Source organism: Ranitomeya variabilis, chromosome 2, assembly GCF_051348905.1.
Source record: "Ranitomeya variabilis isolate aRanVar5 chromosome 2, aRanVar5.hap1, whole genome shotgun sequence".
NCBI lineage: Eukaryota > Metazoa > Chordata > Amphibia > Anura > Dendrobatidae > Ranitomeya > Ranitomeya variabilis.
Window position 1 is genome coordinate 850,949,095 of NC_135233.1, and position 22,679 is coordinate 850,971,773.

The following is a 22,679-nucleotide window of genomic DNA, read 5'->3' on the forward strand; positions in this document are numbered from 1 at the left end:
TCAAGGAGCCATCCTTCTTGGCAACAAAAAAAAACTGTAATGGAGAAGAAGATGGCCGAATATGCCCCTTTTCCAAAGACTCCCTTACATAGCTCCGCATGGCGGCATGTTCAGGCACAGACAGGTTGAAAAGTCGGCCCTTAGGAAACTTACAGCCTGGAATCAAATCAATAGCACAATCACAGTCCCTATGCGGTGGAAGGGAACTGGACTTGGGCTCATCGAAAACATCCTGGAAATCTGACAGAAACTCAGGAATTTCAGAAGAGGGGGAGGAGGAAATTGACATCAGAGGAACGTCATCGTGAACCCCCTGACAACCCCAACTAGTCACAGACATAGATTTCCAATCCAACACCGGATTATGTACCTGTAACCATGGAAACCCCAGCACAACAGCATCATGCAAATTATGTAACACCAGGAAGCAACAATCTTCCTGATGGGCTGGCGCCATGCACATGGTTAACTGTGTCCAAAACTGAGGTTTATTTTTAGCCAATGGTGTAGCATCAATCCCCCTCAAAGGGATAGGACTCCGCAAAGGCTGTAAGGAAAAACCACAACGTCTGGCAAATTCTAAGTCCATTAAATTCAGAGCGGCGCCTGAATCCACAAATGCCATGACAGAGAATGACGATAATGAGCAGATCAGGGTCACAGATAACAGAAATTTAGGTTGTACAGTACTGATAGTAAATGAATTAGCGATTCTCTTGGCACGCTTAGGGCAATCAGAAATAACATGAGCAGAATCGCTGCAGTAAAAGCACAACCTATTCTGACGTCTGAATCCTTGGCGTTCCGCTCTAGACACAATCCTATCACACTGCATAGGCTCAGGACCCCGCTCGGAAGACAACGCCATAGTGTGCACAACTCTGCGCTCATGCAAGCGCCGATCAATTTGAATGGCCAGAGACATAGAATCACTCAGACCTGCAGGCGTGGGGAACCCCACCATAACATCTTTAACAGATTCAGAAAGACCCTTTCTGAAAATTGCCGCCAAAGCATCCTCATTCCACTTAGTAAGCACAGACCATTTTCTGAATTTCTGGCAATATGACTCTGCCGCTTCTTGACCCTGACACAGGTCCAAAAGTGTTTTCTCAGCATGCTCTACAGAGTTAGGTTCATCATACAATAACCCAAGCGCCTGAAAAAAGGTGTCTACATTAAGCAAGGCCGGATTCCCAGATTCCAGGGAAAATTCCCAATCCTGCGGGTCACCACGCAACAGAGAAATGACAATTTTTACCTGCTGGATGGGATCACCAGAGGAACGGGGCTTAAGAGCAAAAAACAGTTTACAGTTATTTTTAAAGCTCAAAAATTTGGACCTGTCCCCGAAGAACAGATCGGGGGTAGGAATTCTAGGCTCTAAAACAGGAGTCTGCACGATATAACCAGAAATACCCTGTACTCTAGCAGCAAGTTGATCCACCCAAGAAGCAAGTCCCTGAACATCCATGTCAACGCCTAACTCCTGAGCCACCCAGAAGTGAAGAGGGAAAAAAAAACACAACAGAGTACAGAAAAAAAATGGCTCAGCACTTTCTTTCCCTTCATTTGAGATGCGGTTCTCATTGTTGGCCAGTTGTACTGTTATGAACTGGAGGCCTAGGAGCAGCATGGACGAGCTCTGGAGTAGGTGGCCTCTATACTGACCGCAGACCCTGAACTTAACACATCAACTAGAAGTAGCCGTGGGATGTTCCTGTCACTCCCTAGACACCTCGTCACGGCCTGAGGACTAATTACACCTAAAGAAAGAAACAGGAATACTATCTTGCCTCAGAGAAAATTCCCAAAGGAAAGGCAGCCCCCCACAAATATTGACTGTGAGAGGAGAGGGAAATTACAAACGCAGACTGAAAACAGAATTTAGCAAAGGAGGCCACGCTACCTAGAAAGAAAAGACAGGAAAGAGTACTGTGCGGTCAGTATAAAAAATACTACAAAATCCACCACAGAGAATACAAAAATCTCCACACCTAACTAAAGGCATGGAGGGTAACTGTGACTCCAGAGCTTCCAACTTGGCTGAGTAAATCTTAACACAGACAAAGCTGGACAAGAAAAAACATAGCAATTCACAGAACTATTAAGTCCACCGCATGTGGACTGCAAAAACAGAGCCAGGACTTATCTTTGATGATTTGGACAATCCAGAAGGAGAAACCAAGCAGAGATGTGGATCCCTAGAAAACAATGGACAACTGGCACTCACGAAAGGAAGGAGCCAGACTAAATAGCCCTGTCCAAAGTGGAAGCAGCTGATGACTGTTGTGAAGGACAAACAGCAGCACCACCACTTACAATCACCGGAGGGAGCCCCAAGAGCAGAACCCACAACAGAATTCACAACAGGCATACTCAGAAGGAGAAAAGCAGGACTTAGTCCCAGGGATGCCTGCTCGCTGCTGAACAGTATTGGTTATAATGGCTGAGCCTGGAAGGGCAGCAGTAACCAAATGTGCAGCATCTGTCTGAGCCAGGCTCTGGGTCCGATGTCTCCACTGAGCAGGCTCCACTGTGGCTGGAGGAGAATGGGAGACTGCAGCGAATATGGTTTGAGATTCCCCCTGTGCAGTGGTGGAAACTCGACACCTATGTGTACTAGCTATTGAACCCGTTCTACGCCTGGGTGGCGAGCATTTATATTGGTATATGGTCTCCATCCTGGTATGTGTTGCTTCCATCCTGCGCCCTAATCTTGTCATGTGCTGCTACCATCTTGCAGCCCCATCCTGTTTTGTGTGCCTCCATCTTCTGATGTGCTACTGTCTTCCTGAGCACTCATCCTGTCACGTGCTCCAATCCTGTCATGTGGTGCTCCCATACTCCACCCCAATCCTGTCATGTGCTGCTACCCTCATGCGCCCACATCCTGTCATGTGCTACTCTCTTCCTGAGCCCTCATCCTGTCATGTGCTCCCATCCTGCGCCCCCATGCTGTCATGTGGTGCTCCCATCCTGCACCCCCATGCTGTCATGTGCTGCTCCCATCCTGTTCCCTCATCCTGTCATGTAGTGCTTGCATCCTGCACCCACATGCTGTCATGTGCTGCTCCCATCCTGCGCCTCCATTTTGGTTAAGTGCTGCTCCCATCCTGTGCCCCATCCATTCATGTGCTGCTCTCATCCTGCACCCCCATCCTGTCACATGCTGCTCCCATCCTGTCATGTGCTACTCCCATCCTGCACCCCCATTTTGTCATGTGCTGCTGCCATCCTGTGCCCCCATTCTGTCATGTGCTGCTCCCATCCTACCCCCCTGTTCTGTCATGTGCTGCTCCCATCCTGTGCCCCCAAGCTGTCATGCGCTGCTCCCATCTTGAGCCCCCATTCTGTCATGTACTGCTCCCATCCTACGCCCCAGTTCTGTCATGTGCTGCTACCATCCTGCGGCCCCATTCTGTCATGTGCTGCTCCCATCCTGCGACCCCATTCTGACACGTGTTGCACCCATCCTGTGCCTCCATTCTGTAATTTGCTGCTCCCATCCTGCGCCCCCATCCTGTCATGTGCTGTTCCCATCCTGGGCCCCCGTTCTGTAATGTGCTGCTTCCATCCTGCACCCCCGTTCTGTCATGTGCTGCTGCAATCCTGCACCCCCGTTCTTTCATGTGCTGCCCTATTCTGTCATGTGCTGCTCTATTCTGTCATGTGCTGCTCCCATCCTGCGCCACAGTTCTGTAATGTGCTGCTCCCATCCTGTGCCACCATTCTATAATTTGCTGCTCCCATCCATATGCCCCATACGCTGCTCCATAAAGGTTGATGGCCCCCATAAGATGCTCCATAGTATATGCCTCATATGCTGTTCCATTATGGTTGATGGCCCCCATAAGATGCTCCATAGTATATGCCTCATATGCTGCTCCATTATGGTTGATGGCCCCCATAAGATACTCCATAGTATATGCCTCATATGCTGCTCCACTATGGTTGATGGCCCCCATAAGATACTCCATAGTTTATGCCTCATATGCTGCTCCATTATGGTTGATGGCCCCCATAAGATGCTCCATAGTATATGCCTCATATGCTGCTCCATTATGGTTGATGGCCCCCATAAGATGCTCCATAGTATATGCCTCATATGCTGCTCCATTATGGTTGATGGCCCCCATAAGATACTCCATAGTATATGCCTCATATGCTGCTCCATTATGGTTGATGGCCCCCATAAGATGCTCCATAGTATATGCCTCATATGCTGCTCCATTATGGTTGATGGCCCCCATAAGATGCTCCATAGTATATGCCTCATATGCTGCTCCATTATGGTTGATGGCCCCCATAAGATGCTCCATAGTATATGCCCTGTATGCTGATCCATAAAGGTTGATGGCCCCCATAAGATGCTCCATAGTATTATATGCCCTGTATGCTGCTGCAATAAAAAAAAAATAACATACTCACCTATCGTCGCTGGGCGCCGAGTGCTGGGTGGGCCTGAGCAGGCGGGGACACCGGCGCGCTGTGGGGGTCAGGTGCCGGAGTCGCCGCTGGCCCTGATCCAGTGCTGCGTGCCGCTCCGTCTTCCGGGTCCTCTGGCTGTGACTGTTCAGTCAGAGGGTGGCGCACATTAAGTGTGTCATCGCACCCTCTGAACTGAACGTCACAGGCAGAGGATGTGGAGGACGGAGAAGCGTGCATTACTGGAACGGGACAGGTGAATATAGCATACTCACCCTCCTGGCATGTCCCTGCTTCTCCGTTGGAGATCGCGGTGTGCGTTCAGTGCTTACGCATACCGCGATCTCCTGGGCTGCGTCACTCTGTGGGGTCCAGACTGCGCCGGCGCTTGCACTTGCCCAGTCTATAAAGGCTTCGGACAGAGTGACGCTCCCAGCGTTATATTATAGATATACAGTACAGACCAAAAGTTTGGACACACCTTCTCATTTAAAGATTTTTCAGTATTTTCATGACTATTAAAATTGTAAATTCACACTGAAGGCATCAGAACTATGAATTAACACATGTGGAATTATATACTTAACAAAAAAGTGTGAAACAACTGAAAATATATCTTAGATTCTAGGTTCTTCAAAGTATGGGAATATATTTGGGATGGGAATATATTTGGTTTTTATTAAGTTGCCTAATAATTCTGCACAGTAATAGTTACCTGCACAAACAGATATCCTCCTAAGATAGCCAAATCTAAAAAAAAACACTCCAACTTCCAAAAATTTTGAGCTTTGATATTTTATGAGTCTTTAGGGTTGATTGAGAACATAGTTGTTGATCAATAATAAAAATAATCCTCTAAAATACAACTTGCCTAATAATTCTGCACACACTGTAGAAATTAGTACCATCCATTAATTCTTTATGTTCATATTGTAAAACAGTTGTGGATGAGTTCAGGTAAGGACAATACATCAGCAATATGGGAAAGTAATGGAAATGAATAGTTTATTAAAGTTTTGTATTTGTACAGAGATGTAGATTTTTTTTACTTGAAGGGTAACTGGATAAATGATATATGTAGATACATTTTTATTATTGCACCTATCTCTGATATATCATTACTTAACCCTTCATGACAAATGACATACATCAGCGATATATGATAGTAATGGAAGTTAGCAGCTCATGTTATGGACATGCACACAGATGTAGCATCTTTTAACATAAAGTGAACCTGTCAGCAGGATTTTACTAAGTAACTACAGACAGTGTCAGAAGCCATACAGATGAATATGTACGCAGAACAACACATAAAGACCCCCACACGCAGGCCACCCTGGAGCATGAGCATATCATTAACTGAAAACTACAAACAAAGATTAAACAACAACCACAAGACGGATTTCATCACCCAAGATATCATTGTAATCAGTATAACGGCGCCAACCTGACACTGTCTGTAGTATACTGAGCATAATCCTGCTGACAGGTTCCCTTTCACACACAATGAATTAACTAGAACATGATAACCTACAGCTTTGTTCAGCGATGGTCACTGAATTGTCTACTAGGGGTTTCAGTTACTGGTTTCTGTATCACGATCCCTGGCTGCAGCGTGGTATTTATATCACAATAGTAAATGCTCCATTTTTTTGTTATATTTGTGTATAAATGGACAGAACTTACCATACAGTGATAAACCTAAACCCAAACTTACAGGGTAATGGAATTCGAGGTTATGTAAGACAGCCCTGGCTATTTGACCAATTTGTCGCTTCCTTCAGGCTTTCAGTAGATTTATCTGTAGTCTCCTCATAACAAGAATATGTGCCAGAATATCTTGTAATATTTCATCTAAGAGCTCAATGACTTAATGCTTCTATTTTTCAATGGCTGATTAGACAACGTATATAGAATAATACATTTTAGTTTCCACATTTATCTATAGTGTTACATCCTCAGTAAACTGAGCATTTTATATTGATCAGGTAACGGGACCCACTGTGAGGATATTAATGAATGTGAGACCAATAATATCTGCTCACCTAATGCAACCTGCAGTAACACTATAGGGAATTACACCTGTGCCTGTAATGATGGATTCTCGGGTAAGTCCTGATTTCTCCTTTGGCATGATTGATCCGTACTAATAAATTTCTTTAGCTGCATTGAATACTGTAGTTGATGATGCAGCTCGATAACATGGGATACCGCCAGAAATGTACACACCGTGGCGATATATCCTGAGGCTAATCACTATATTCAGAATTTTGCAGTGTCATATAAGGCCGGTATACAGGCTGACACTTTCCTGTCAGTTTCTCTAAACAATGGTTGCTGTTAGTGGCAGCCATTTATGTTGTGTCTGCGAATACAGCCGATCCTGTTCTGTGTAATCAAAACTGACAGCATGAAATATTAATGAGTGATAAAAGCAAACAATAGTATTACATTAGAATAAAATAATCCATACTGTTATTGTTTGTTTTATAGACTACATCCTGCACCTTGCTGGCCAGCAACATAATGTAGCTAATATCATAGTCACATCTGTCCGATAGTGTTATCTGTGGCACAAACATAAACTCAAGGTATGGCCCCAATCCATTAAGCCTGGCGTTTTGTGTGCCAGTTTTAGTCAGGGTCATGCAGAAATTGAATGCGCCTAATTCATTAATTCACTGAGATGCCATGTCCTGGCTATATGCCATCAATTACCAGGATAGTAAAGCTCCATCTACTAGTTAACAAGAAGTGCCATGTTTTCATCACCTTCTAATGGTTTCCATGATTAATGACATATTTTTCATTAGGTAACGGGACCCACTGTGATGATATTGATAAATGTGAGATCAATAATTCCTGCTCACCTAATGCAAATTGCAGTAACACAATAGGAAATTACATCTGTGCCTGTAATGTTGGATTCTCAGGTAAAGGAAAATAAATTGATCGCATTATATTAACTTTTGTTATAATAGTTACTGTCATCTAATTCTTACTTTTACAAAACTTAAAGTAGATTTTTTCCGTAGTCTGCCGAAAACAGGAAAACCCAGATAAATATATTTTCAATACAACATCTAACTCTAATGTTCCATCTTCAGTTAACCATTTTGCTGCCAGAAGTTTCCTGACATTTTGTGCCTATGTTAGATAGGACAATTTTCTAATTTCCGACGTGTACAAATGAAAGTAGCAATAGTGGACTATTGGAAGAACGAGGGCAAATTTTAACAGCAAGCAATTTGACATTTTGCTTGTTCTTGTAAGTAGAAACTAAATATAAACATTTAACACGTTGGGAACAACACTTTGGCTTAAAGTTTTTGTATTAATCAGGAGATATTACTCATTGTGATGATAGGAATGACCATACCAATAACATCTGTTCACCTGCACTAACACAATAGGGACTTACATTTGTACATGAAGGGAAATTTCCGTTTTGAAATATGCTAATCTCTTAAAGTGAGCTTGATAATGAATGTATATATATATATATATATATATATATATATATATATGTGTGCAAATGAGATAGTTGATAATGCCTTGATTATAGCATTAATTGTGAAGTAGCCATAAAGGGATTCATGCGGCAATGCCATAAAAAAAAAAAATCAGTGCCACAGAAGGAGAGCTGTATATAGGGCCACACAGCTGCAGTTTTGGGGGCACCAAGTGGAGAATAATAAGTGCAGTCCATGCAATAAGGTTATAAGTTCAATTTGCAAACTTTTTTTATTATTTTTACATTTTAAAGAGTAAAATAAAAATAATAATGAGAAAAATTCAGACAAAATGTAAAAAAATTGCACGTTACTATATTAATTTGCAGTTCTTTGCAGACTATATGGAACCTGGACATGGTACTCTGATGCTGCCTGTTAGCATGTGATGCTATATTCTAGCTCTATGTCATCACTTACCAAGATAGTACAGCTCCATTTACTAGCAAACAATACATTTCATATATAATTTACCTTCTTGCAATGTTTTAATGGAATCCACTGCTATGACATTCATGAATGTGTGACCAGTAATGTCTGCTCACCTGATGCTACTTGCACTAACACAATAGGAAGTTACACCTGTATATACACTGCTCAAAAATAAAAGGAACACTAAAATACCACATCCTAGATATCAATTAATTAAATATTCCAGTTGCAAATCTTTATTCATTACATAGTGGATTTCGTTGAGAACAATAAAGCATTAAAATTATCAATGTAACTCTAAATTAATATCCCATGGACATTGCAATTACACTCAAAATCAAAATGGAAATTCAAATTACAGGCTGATCCTGCTTCAGTGGAAATGCTTCAAAGCAGGGAAATGATGCTCAGTAGTGTGTGTGACCTCCAAGTGCCTCTATGACCCCCATACAATGCCTGGGCATGGTCTGGATGAGGTAGCGGATGTTCTCCTGAGGAATCTCCTCCCAGACCTGAAATAAAGCATCAGCAAAATCCAGAATAGTCTGTGGTGCAACATGGTGTTAGTGGATGGTACATGATGTTCCATATGTGGTCGATTGAATTCAGGTCTATGTAAGGGCAGGACAGCATCAGTGCCTTCATCATGCAGGAACTGCTGACACACTTCATCTACATGAGTCTTAGCATTGTCATGGATCAGAAGGAACTCAGGATCCAGTGCACCTGCATATGGTCTCACAATAGGTCTGAGGATTTCATCTCGGTGAATAATGGCAGTAAGAGTGATTAGCACATGGAGGTCTGTGCAGGCCTCCAAAAAAGTGCTTTCCCACATCTTTACTGACCCACTGCCAAACTGTTCATGCTGTTGGATGTTGCAGGTGACTGAACATTCTCCACGGCGTCTCAAGTCTCACATGTGTTCAGTATGAACCTTCTCTCATCTGTGAAGAGCAAAGGGCACCAATGTTGAATCTGCCAATCTTGCTGTTCTCTGCAATTGCCAGTCACCCTGTTCAATGTTGGGCTGTAAGTATAACACCTATTTGTGCACATTGGGCCCTCATACCAGCCTCATGGATTCTGTTTCTGACACTTTGAGCAGACACATGGATGTTAGTTGCTTGCTGGAAGTCATTTTGTAGGGCTCTGGCACTGCTCCTCCTGTTCCTCTTTGCACAAAGGAGATAGCCATCCTGCTGGGTTGTTGCTCTCCTATAGCCCTCTCAAAATCTCCTGGTGTAGTGGCCTGTCTCCTGGTATCAGCTTAATACTCACGACACTGTGCTGACAGACATAGCTCCCCTTCTTGCCCAGCTTTCATTGATGTGCCATCTTGGATGATCTGCACTACCTGAGCAACGTACAGTATGTGGATTGTAAACACCGCATCATGCTACCGTACAGAACCTCTAGCAGTGAGAGTAATTACAAAATGCAAAAGTGACCAAAACAACAGCAAAAAAGGATGAGAATAGAGAAATGATCTGTGGTCACCCCTGCAGAACCACTCCTATTTAGCAGTTGTTTTTCTAGTTGCCTATCAATTATACCTGCTTCCTGTTCCATTTGCACAACAGCAGGATAAATTGATCCACAATCAGTGTTGCTTCATAACTGTACAGTTTGAGTTCATAGAAGTGTGATTGACTTGGAGTTACATTGTGTCTTTTAAGTGTTTCCTTACTTGATTGAGCAGTATATATATATATATATATATATATATATATATATAGAGAGAGAGAGAGAGAGAGAGAGAGAGAGAGAGAGAAAAAAAAGAGAAAAAAAAAGAGAAAAAAAAAGAGAAAAAAAACCAACCAGCACCCCTAATGTGAACATGTGCAAAGCTGCAAGCTGCATCATATAGACAAAAAAACACAGCAGCACATGTACATGAATCTAGGCCATGTGAAAACACAGACAAATATTCAATATGAATTATACTTCAAAAATATTTTTTTACAAATTTTTTTCAAAAATTTTTTTTCATAAAACTTACAGTAATGAAGATTCTTAGCGCATAAATTGGCCAATTCATGTGTGCCCATCAACCACGGCAAGGTGATCTCCCTCTGATGGGTCCTACTCTACCGTACATGCCACTCTTGGGCCACCAGCCTACAACTATGGACAAAACATGTCACTCTGGGCTAAACCTACAATTTATGGGCAGGTAGAGCTGATTACCGCCACCTGCAAGGTCAATGGGAGGAGTGCAAGATCAGTATGGATGCAGCCACATCCAATAACTAAATAGAGAAAAAAAACCAACCAGCACCCCTAATGTGAACATGTGCAAAGCTGCAAGCTGCATCATATAGACAAAAAAACACAGCAGCACATGTACATGAATCTAGGCCATGTGAAAACACAGACAAATATTCAATATGAATTATACTTCAAAAATATTTTTTTACAAATTTTTTTCAAAATTTTTTTTTCATAAAACTTACAGTAATGAAGATTCTTAGCGCATAAATTGGCCAATTCATGTGTGCCCATCAACCACGGCAAGGTGATCTCCCTCTGATGGGTCCTACTCTACCGTACATGCCACTCTTGTGCCACCAGCCTACAACTATGGACAAAACATGTCACTCTGGGCTAAACCTACAATTTATGGGCAGGTAGAGCTGATTACCGCCACCTGCATATATATATATAAAACCTTCCTTCTCACCCACAATGGGAGTGGTCTTTGTTGTCCTTTATCATTCTCTGGTCCTCTACCAGAGGCCTAGGAGTTTGATAGTTCTGCGCATGATCTTAGTTATTAACAGCGTTGCTGTTCTCTCGACAGAGAGCTCAGATGTTGCTCCTGGTATCTGTTGTAGCCATTCTTCCAACTTAGGGGTCATTGCTCCAAGTGCTGCTATCACCACTGAAATCACTGTTGCCTTCACCTTCCACATCTTCTCCAGTTCTCCGTTGAGGCCCTGGTATTTCTCCAGCTTTTCATATTCCTTCTTTCTGATGTTGCGGTCACTTGGCACTGCCATATCTATTATCATTGCTGTCTTCTGATCTTTGTCTACTATCACAATGCCATAATACAAATTCTAACAGTCTATTCAGTAGGACTATCAGCTGTGTATCCACGAGACTTCTGCTCAACACAACTGATGGTCCCAACCCCATTTTTAAGGCAAGAAATTCCACTTATTAAACCTGACAGGGCACACCTGTAAAGTGAAAATCATTTCCGGTGACTACCTCTTGAAGCTCATCAAGAGAATGCCAAGAGTATGCAAAGCAGTCAACAAAGCAAAAGGTAGCTACTTTGAAGAACCTAGAATATAAGACATATTTTCAGTTGTTTCACACTTTTTTGTTAAGTATATATTTCCACATGTGTTAATTCATAGTTTTGATGCCTTCAGTGTGAATTTACAATTTTCATAGTCATGAAAATACAGAAAAATCTTTAAATGAGAAGGTGTGTCCAAACTTTTGATCTGTACTGTATATATCAGCACAAAGTGACAAGAATTTATGAAGTGTAAAGAGAATGATACATGAATTTCTAATTATTCTAAAACTATAAATCTGAAGATTGTTTGGCAAAAGCTATGTGGGGGACCTAGCTAGCACGTGGAAGAAGGTGGTCTGGTCATATGAAGCTAAAGTAGAACTTTTTGGTCTCAATGCAAAATGTTATGTGTGTTGCAGAAAACTAACATTGCACATCACCCTGAAAACACCATCACCACCGTCAAGCTGATCAGAGTTGATTGGGAAGATAGACAGAGCTAAATACAGGGCTATCCTGGAGGAACACTGGTTAGATTCTGCAAAAGACTTGAGACTGGGGTGTAGGTTCACCTTCCAGCAGCATGACGACCATGATGACCATTACCCAGTCAAAACACATACCTAAATCCCATTGACAATCTTGAAGACTTGAAAACTGCTGATCACAGATGCTCGCCATACAATCTTCCTGAGCTAGATCTAGTTTCCAAAGAAAGAGCAAAAACTTCAGCCCCAAGATGTGCAAAGCTGGTAGAGACATACCCCAAAAGATTTGCAGCAGTATTTGTAGCGAAAGGTGGTCCTATAAAGTATTGACTAATGGGGGCTGAATACAAATGCACATTACAATTTTCAATGTAATATTTTTTTAACCCTTTCATGACCCAGCCTATTTTGACCATAATGACCTAGCCATTTTTTTAAATTCTGACCAGTGTCCCTTTATGAGGTAATAACTCAGGAACGCTTCAACGGATCCTAGCGATTCTGAGACTGTTTTTTCGTGACATATTGGGCTTCAAGTTAGTAGTAAATTTAGGTTGATAATTCTTGTGTTCATTTGTGAAAAAAATCAAAATTTGGCAAAAATTTTGAAAATGTCGCAATTTTTAATTTTTATTTTGTTAAACCAGAGAGTAATGTGACACAAAATACTTAATAACATTACCCACATGTTTACTTTACATCAGCAACATTTTGGAAACAAAATGGTTTTTTTTGCTAGGAAGTTATAAGGGTTAAAATTTGACCAGCGATTTCTCATTTTTACAACAAAATTTACAAAACCATTTTTTTTAGGGAACACCTCACATTTGAAGTTAGTTTGAGGGGTCTATATGGCTGAAAATACCCAAAAGTGACACCATTCTCAAAACTGCACCCCTAAATGTACTCAAAACCACATTCAAGAAGTTTATTAACCCTTCAGGTGCTTCACAGCAGCAGAAGCAACATGGAAGGAAAAAATGAACATTTCACTTTTTAGTCACAAAAATGATATTTTAGCAACAATTTTTTTATTTTCCCAAGGGTAAAAGGAGAAACTGGCCTGTGAAAGTCATTGTAAAATTTGACCTGAGTATGCCAATACCCCATATGTGGGGGAACCACTGTTTGGGCGCATGACAGGGCTCGGAAGGGAAGGAGCGACAAATGACTTTTTGAATGAAAAATTGGCTCCTATCTTTAGAGGACACCATGTCGCGTTTGGAGAGCCCCTGTGTGTCTAAATATTGGAGCACCCCCACAAGTGACCCCTTTTTGGAAACTACACCCCCCAAGGAACTTATCTAGATGCATAATGAGCACTTTGAACCCCCAGGTGCTTCACAAATTGATCCGTAAAAATAAAAAAGTCCTTTTTTTCACAAAATAGTTATTTAGCCTCAATTTTTTCATTTTCACATGGGCAACAGGATAAAATGGATCCTAAAATTTGTTGGGCAATTTGTCCTGAGTACGCCGATACCTCATATGTGGGGGTAAACCACTGTATGGGCACACGGCAAGGCTCAGAAGGGAAGGAACTGTTATGATCCGGTGGTAGGATCACCAAACTGACCTGGTAGGTAAACCAGAATATTAGGACGAGCTCTGGGGATGTGGAAACTATACTGACCGCAACAGTGAACCTATCCAAAACACACTAAAGGCAGCCGTGGAGCGTTACCTAAAAACCTAGACGCCTCGTCACAGCCTGAGGAACTAACTACCCCTAGAGACAAAGCCAAGCCTCACTTGCCTCAGAGAAATGACCCCAAAGTTTAGACAGCCCCCACAAATAATAACGGTGAGTTAAGGGGAAAATACAAACGTAGTAATGAAAAACAGGTTTAAGCAAATGAGGCCCGCTAATGCTAAATAGACTGAAGATAGCAAGGGATCTGTGCGGTCAGTACAAAACTATCAAAAACTATTCACGCAGAAAATACAAGAACCCCCACACCGACTCACGATGTGAGGGGCGCACTCTGCACCCCAGAACTTCCAGCAAGCAAAAAATCACATATAAGCAAGCTGGACTGAACTCATCATATAATGAAACATATTTTCAAGAGAAAAATGAGCAAACATGAACTAGCAAAACTTAGCTTCTCCAGATGGAGACAGGTCACAAGGAAGTCCAGAGAGATCAGAACCATTACTGAATACAGCGACAGCAGGCAACAAACAAAGGTGCAGGTGGAGTTAAATAGGAACCAGCATAGCAGGAAATGAGGCAGCTGAGCCCAGCTCCAGACCCGCAGTATCGCTAAAGGCCACCAGAGGGAGCCCAGACAGAATTCACAACAGTACACCCCCCTTGAGGAGTGGTCACCGAACCCTCACCAGAGCCCCCAGGCCGATCAGGACGAGCCGAATGAAAGGCACGAACCAAATCAGCCGCATGGACATCAGAGGCGACCACCCAGGAATTATCGTCCTGACCATAGCCCTTCCATTTAACTAAGTACTGAAGCCTTCGTCTCGAAACACGAGAATCCAAGATCTTCTCCACCACGTACTCCGCAACAATGACCTATGGAACACATTGTGAATGGCAAATGATGCTGGGAGATCCAAACGAAATGACACAGGGTTAAGGATTTCCAAAATCTTATAAGGACTGATGAAACGAGGCTTGAACTTAGGAGAGGAAACCTTCATCGGAACATAACGAGAAGACAACCACACCAAATCCCCCACACGAAGTCGGGGACCCACACAGCGACGGCGGTTAGCAAAGCGCTGAGCCTTCTCTTGTGACAACGTCAAATTGTCCACCACGTGGTTCCAAATCTGCTGCAACCTATCCACCACAGAATCCACCCCAGGACAGTCAGAAGGCTCAACCTGACCTGAGGAAAAACGAGGATGAAAACCAGAATTGCAAAAAAAAGGCGAAATCAAAGTAGCAGAACTAGCCCCATTATTGAGGGCGAACTCAGCCAATGGCAAAAAAGTCACCCAGTCATCCTGATCAGCAGAAACAAAACATCTCAGATAAGTCTCCAAGGTCTGATTAGTACGTTCGGTTTGGCCATTCGTCTGAGGATGGAAGGCCGATGAAAAAGATAATTCAATGCCCATCTTAGCACAAAAGGACTGCCAAAATCTGGACACAAACTGGGATCCTCTGTCAGACACAATATTCTCAGGAATACCATGCAAACAAACCACATTCTGAAAAAACAGTGGAACCAAATCAGAGGAGGAAGGCAGCTTAGGCAAGGGCACCAAATGGACCATTTTAGAAAAATGATCACAAACCACCCAGATAACAGACATCTTCTGAGAGACTGGAAGATCCGAAATAAAATCCATGGAAATATGCGTCCAGGGCCTCTTCGGGACAGGCAAAGGCAAAAGCAAACCACTGGCACGAGAACAGCAAGGCTTGGCCCGAGCACAAATCCCACAGGACTGCACAAAGGAAACCAAATCCCTGGTACCAAAAATCCCAGGGTGACCTGCCAACACCGAAGAATGAACCTCGGAAATGACTCTACTGGTCCATCTATCCGGGACAAACAATCTCTCCGGTGGACAACGATCAGGTCTATTGGCCTGAAATTCCTGCAGTACCCGTCGTAAATCAGGGGAGATGGCAGACAAAATCACCCCTTCTCTGAGGACACCAGCCAGTTCAGAAACTCCCGGAGAGTCAGGCACAAAGCTCCTAGAAAGAGCATCAGCCTTCACGTTCTTCGAACCCGGAAGGTATGAAACCACGAAATTGAAATGGGAGAAAAACAGCGACCATCGAGCCTGTCTAGGATTTAGCCGTTTAGCAGACTCGAGATAAGTCAAATTCTTGTGATCAGTCAAGACCACCACACGATGTTTGGCTCCCTCAAGCCAATGTCGCCACTCCTCAAATGCCCACTTCATTGCCAACAACTCCCGATTACCAACATCATAATTCCGCACGGCAGGCAAAAACTTTCTTGAAAAGAAAGCACATGGCCTCATCACAGAGCCATCAGAGTTTCTCTGTGACAAGACAGCCCCTGCTCCAATCTCAGAAGCATCAACCTCGACCTGGAATGGTAGAGAGACATCCGGCTGACGCAAGACAGGAGCCAAAGAGAACCGACGTTTGAGCTCCTGAAAGGCCTCCACAGCTGCAGGAGACCAATTCGTCACATCAGAACCCTTCTTAGTCAAATCCGTCAAAGGCTTAACCACACTGGAAAAATTAGTGATGAAGCGACGGTAAAAATTAGCAAAACCCAAGAACTTCTGAAGACTTTTTACCGATGTAGGTTGAGTCCAGTCATGAATAGCCTGGACCTTGACTGGATCCATCTCAATGGTAGAAGGCGAAAAAATAAAGCCCAAAAAGGAAACCTTCTGGACTCCGAAGAGACATTTAGAGCCCTTCACAAACAAGGCATTGGCTCGCAGGAACCGAAATACCATCCTGACCTGCTTCACATGAGATTCCCAATCATCAGAAAAGACCAAAATATCATCCAGGTACACAATCATAAACCTATCCAGATACTCTCGGAAGATGTCGTGCATGAAGGACTGGAACACAGAAGGGGCATTGGAAAGCCCAAAAGGCATCACCAAGTACTCAAAATGGCCTTCAGGTGTATTAAATGCTGTTTTCCATTCATCGCCCTGCTTTATACGCACAAGATTATACGCTCCACGAAGATCTATCTTGGTGAACCAACTGGCCCCCCTAATCCGAGCAAACAGATCGAACAACAGTGGCAAAGGATACTGAAATTTGACCGTGATGTTATTTAGAAGGCGATAATCTATACAGGGTCTTAGAGAACCATCCTTCTTGGCCACAAAAAAGAACCCCGCACCCAAAGGGGATGAGGACAGGCGAATATGCCCCTTCTCCAAAGACTCCTTGATATAACTCCGCATAGCGGCATGTTCTGGTACAGACAAATTAAAAAGTCGTCCCTTAGGGAACTTACTACCAGGAATCAAATTTATGGCGCAATCACAATCCCTATGAGGAGGTAGGGCACTGGACTTGGGCTCATCAAATACATCCTGGTAGTCCGACAAAAATTCAGGGACTTCAGAAGGAGTAGAAGAAGCAATTGACACCAAAGGAGCATCGCCATGAATCCCCTGGCAACCCCAACTTGACACAGACATTGCTTTCCAATCCAGAACTGGATTATGAGCCTGCAGCCATGGCAGACCCAACACGACAACATCATGCAAATTATGTAACACAAGAAAGCGAATCACCTCCTGATGTGCAGGAGTCATGCACATAGTCATTTGAGCCCAGTACTGAGGTTTATTCTTGGCCAATGGTGTGGCATCAATTCCCTTTAGTGGAATAGGGAATTGCAAAGGCTCCAAGACAAAACCACAGCGCCTGGCAAAAGACAAATCCATCAAATTCAGGGCGGCACCTGAATCCACAAAAGCCATAACTGAGTAGAATGACAGAGAGCAAATTAAAGTAACAGACAAAATTAATTTCAGTTGTACAGTACCAATGGTGACAGACTTAGCGAAATTTTTTGTGCGCTTAGAACAATCTGAGATAACATGAGCAGAATCACCACAGTAAAAGCACAACCCATTCTGACGTCTGTGATTTTGCCGTTTCATTCTGGTCAGAATCCTGTCACATTGCATAGACTCAAGCTTCTGCTTAGAAAATACCGCCAGGTGGTGCACTGGTTTGCGCTCCCGCAAACGCCGATCAATCTGAATGGCCAAAGACATTGACTCATTCAGACCCGCAGGCGTGGGGAATCCCACCATAACATCCTTAATGGCTTCAGAAAGACCCTTTCTGAAAATCGCTGCCAGGGCACACTCATTCCATTGAGTGAGCACAGACCATTTCCTAAACTTCTGACAGTAAACCTCTGCTTCATCCTGACCCTGGGAGAGAGCCAGCAAAACCTTTTCTGCTTGGTCTACCAAGCGCCAGAAAAAACGCATCCACATTTTGCAATGCAGGATCTCCTGGCGCCAGAGAGAATGCCCAATCCTGAGGGATACCACTCAACAAAGAAATAACAATTTTAACTTGCTGAACCGGATCACCAGAGGAATGAGGTCTCAGAGAAACCTAGATCTGTCTCCGGAGAACAACTCAGGAATAGATATCTTAGGCTCTGATATAGGACTGCAAACTACATAATCCTGAATGCCTTGTACTCTAGCAGTGAGATGATCCACACTAGAAGATAGACTCTGAAGGTCCATAGCTGCAGCTGAATTCTGAACCACCCAGAGATTAAGGGGAGGAGAGAGGCTAGACAACTGCAGGAAAAAAAAAAAAAAAAAAAAGTGAACTCAGGATTTCTCTTATCCCTCTTTTGCGATGCATTAACTCTTTATTGGCCTGCTGTACTGTTATTATCCGGTGGTAGGATCACCAAACTGACCTGGTAGGTAAACCAGAATATTAGGACGAGCTCTGGGGATGTGGAAACTATACTGACCGCAACACTGAACCTATCCTATAAACTCTTACTGTCTCACTTATTCATTCTCGTCTGGACTATTGTAACTCTCTACTAATTGGCCTACCTTTTACCAGACTCTCCCCGCTCCAATCTGTCCTGAATGCTGCTGCCAGGATCATATTCCTCACCAACCGTTACACCGATGCCTCTACCTTGTGCCAGTCATTACACTGGCTACCCATCCAATCCAGAATCCAGTACAAAACTACTACCCTCATCCACAAAGCACTCCATGGCTCAGCACCACCCTACATCTCCTCTCTGGTCTCAGTCTACCAACCTACCCGTGCCCTCCGCTCTGCTAATGACCTCAGGTTAGCATCCTCAATAATCAGAACCTCCCACTCCCGTCTCCAAGACTTTACACGTGCGGCGCCGATTCTTTGGAATGCACTACCTAGGTTAATACAATTAATCCCCAATCCCCACAGTTTTAAGCGTGCCCTAAAAACTCATTTGTTCAGATTGGCCTACCGCCTCAACGCATTAACCTAATTATCCCTGTGTGGCCTATTAATAAAAAACAACAACATAATCACGTTCCTCCATCATGTTCTCATACACTTTATGCAGTTAATAGCCTCTGTGTCTGTACTGTTACATACTTAGGCAGTTAACTGGTTCATGCAGCTTTACATGAACACCCGAGCCTTACACTATGGCTGGTCCAAATAACTAAAGCAATTGTTACCATCCACCTCTCGTGTCTCCCCTTTTCCTCATAGTTTGTAAGCTTGCGAGCAGGGCCCTCATTCCTCCTGGTATCTGTTTTGAACTGTGATTTCTGTTATGCTGTAATGTCTGTTGTCTGTATAAGTCCCCTCTATAAGTTGTAAAGCGCTGCGGAATATGTTGGCGCTATATAAATAAAATTATTATTATTATTTATTATTATTATCCAAAACACACTAAAGGCAGTCGTGGAGCGTTACCTAAAAACCTAGACACCTCGTCACAGCCTGAGGAACTAACTACCCCTAGAGAGAAAGCCAAGCCTCAGAGAAATGACCCCAAAGTTTAGACAGCCCCCACAAATAATAACGGTGAGTTAAGGGGAAAATACAAACGTAGCAATGAAAAACAGGTTTAAGCAAATGAGGCCCGCTAATGCTAAATAGACTGAAGATAGCAAGGGATCTGTGCGGTCAGTACAAAACTATCAAAAACTTTCCACGCAGAAAATACAAGAACCCCCACACTGACTCACGATGTGAGGGGCGCACTCTGCACCCCAGAACTTCCAGCAAGCAAAAAATCACATATAAGCAAGCTGGACTGAACTCATCATATAATGAAACATATTTTCAAGAGAAAAATGAGCAAACATGAACTAGCAAAACTTAGCTTCTCCAGATGGAGACAGGTCACAAGGAAGTCCAGAGAGATCAGAACCAGTACTGAATACAACGACAGCAGGCAACAAAATAAAGGTGCAGGTGGAGTTAAATAGGAACCAGCATAGCAGGAAATGAGGCAGCTGAGCCCAGCTCCAGACCCGCAGTATCGCTAAAGGCCACCAGAGGGAGCCCAGACAGAATTCACAACAAGGAGCGCCCTTTGACTTTTGAATGAAAAATTAGCTCCAATCGTTAGCGGACACCATGTCGCGTTTAGAGAGCCCCTGTGTGCCTAAACACTGGAGCTCCCCCACAAGTTAACCCATTTTAGAAACTAGACCCCCAATGAACTTATCTAGATGCATAGTGAGCACTTTGAACCCCCAGGTGCTTCGCAAATTGATCCGTAAAAATAAAAAAGTAAATTTTTTTCACAAAAAATTTTTTTAGCCTCAATTTTTTCATTTTTTCATGGGCAACAGGATAACATGGATCCTAATATTTGTTGGGCAATTTCTCCTGAGTACACCAATACCTCATATGTGGTCAGAAACAACTGTTTGGGCGCACGGCAGAGCTCGGAAGGAAAGGATCGCCATTTGACTTTTTGAATGAAAAATTTGCTCCAATCGTTGGCAGACACCATGTGCTGTTTGGAGAGCCCCTGTGTGCCTAAGCATTGGAGCTCCCCTACAAGTGACCCCATTTTGGAAACTAGACCTCCCAAGGAATTAATCTAGATGTGCAATGAGCACTTTGAACCCCCAAGTGCTTCACAGAAGTTTATAACGCAGAGCTGTAAAAATAAAAAATCATTTTTCTTTCCTCAAAAATTATTTTTCAGCCTGCAATTTTTTATTTTCAAAAGGGTAACAAGAGAAATTGGACCCCAAAAGGTGTTGTCCAGTTTGTCTTGAGTACGCTGATACCCCATATGTGGGGGTAAAGCACTGTTTGGGCACACGTCAGGGCTCGGAAGGGAAGTAGTGATGTTTTGAAATGCAGACTTTGAAGGAATGGTCTGCTGGTGTCACGTTGCATTTGTAGAGCCCCTGATGTGCTTAAACAGTAGAAACCCCCCACAAGTTACCCCATATTGGAAACTAGACCCCCCAGATGTGTGGTGAGCACTTTGAATCCCCAAGTGCTTCACAGAAATTTATAACGCAGAGCCGTGAAAATAAAAAAAAAAATTTTTTCACACAAAAATAAGTTTTTAGCCCCCATTTTGTTATTTTCCCAAGGGTAACAGGAGAAATTAGACCCCCAATGTTATTGTGCAATTTTTCCTGAGTACGCTTATGCCCCATATGTTTGGGTAATCCACTGTTTGGGCGCACGTCGCGGCTCGGAAGGGAGGGAGCACCATTTGAGTTTTTGAACGCAAGATTGGCTGGAATCAATGGTGGCGCCATGTCGCATTTGGAGACCCCTGATGTGCCTAAACAGTGGAAACCCCTCAATTCTAACTCCAACACTAACCCCAACACACCCCTACCCTAATCTTAACCCTATTTCCACCCTAACCCTAATTCCAACCCTAACTCTATTTCTAACCCTAACCCTATGGCTATGTGCCCACGTTGCGGATTCGTGTGAGGATTTTTCCACACAATTTTTGAAAAATCCGCAGGTAAAACGCACTGCGTTTTACTTGCGGATTCACCGCGGATTTCCAGTGTTTCTTGTGCAGATTTCACCTGCAGATTCCTATTGAGGAACAGATGTAAAACGCTGAGGAACCCACACAAAGAATTGACATGCTGCAGAAAATACAACGCAGTGTTTCCGCGCGGTATTTTCCACACCATGGGCACAGCGGATTGGTGTTCTATACATTAACATGGTACTGTAAACATGATGGAAAACTGCTACGAATCCGCAGTGGCCAATCTGCTGCGGATTTGCAGCCAAATATGCACCGTGTGCATATAGCCCAATTCTAACCCTAATTCTAACCCTAACCCTAATTGCGACTCTAACCCTAGTTCTATCCCTAACCCTAGTTCTAACCCTAGTTCTAACCCTAACCCTAGTTCTAACCCTAACTCTAGTTCTAACCCTAACCCTAGTTCTAATCCTAGTTCTAACCCTAACCCTAGTTCTAACCCTAGTTCTAACCCTAACCCTAGTTCTAACCCTAGTTCTAACCCTAACCCTAGTTCTAACCCTAACCCTAGTTCTAACCCTAACCCTAGTTCTAACCCTAACCCTAGTTCTAACCCTAATCGTAACTCTAGCCCTAACCCTAACCCTAGTTCTAACCCTAACCATAGTGGAAAAATAAAGGTAAATATATTTTCTTTATTTTATTAGTGTCCCTACCTATGGGGTGATAAAGGGGGGTTGTTTATTATTTTTTTATTTTCATTGCTGTGATAGGACCTATCACAGAGATCAAAATGTACCTGGAAAGAATCTGCCGGCCGGCAGATTCGGCGGGTGCACTGCGCATGCACCCGCCATTTTGGAAGATGGCGGTGCCCATGCAGAAGACGGACGGACACCAGAGGGACACCGGAGGTCAGTAAGTATGCGGGGGTGGGATCGGACAGCAGGGGGGTGAGATCGGACTGCGGGGGGAGCGGACAGGAGGACGGAGGGGAGCAGAGCACAGGATAGGATGGAGGACGGGGCAGTGGATCAGTGGCAGTGGTAGATCGTGGTCTCCAGCTATGGCCGATGATATTGCAGCATCGGCCATAGCTGGATTGTAATATTTCACCAATTTTCATTGGTGAAATATTACGATTGCTCTGATTGAAAGT

The 22,679-nt window shown here is 43.4% G+C and overlaps 1 protein-coding gene across 1 annotated transcript in view; it reads left to right on the forward strand.

The window, feature by feature from the left end:
* LOC143803972 (uncharacterized) overlaps positions 1-22,679 on the forward strand; it is a 254,169-nt gene that overhangs the window by 186,864 nt on the left and 44,626 nt on the right. Inside the window, exons 20-21 of the mRNA XM_077281723.1 lie at positions 6,417-6,536; positions 7,242-7,361. Coding sequence (XP_077137838.1) covers positions 6,417-6,536; positions 7,242-7,361 — 240 coding nt within the window. The remainder of the gene's footprint in view (positions 1-6,416; positions 6,537-7,241; positions 7,362-22,679) is intronic.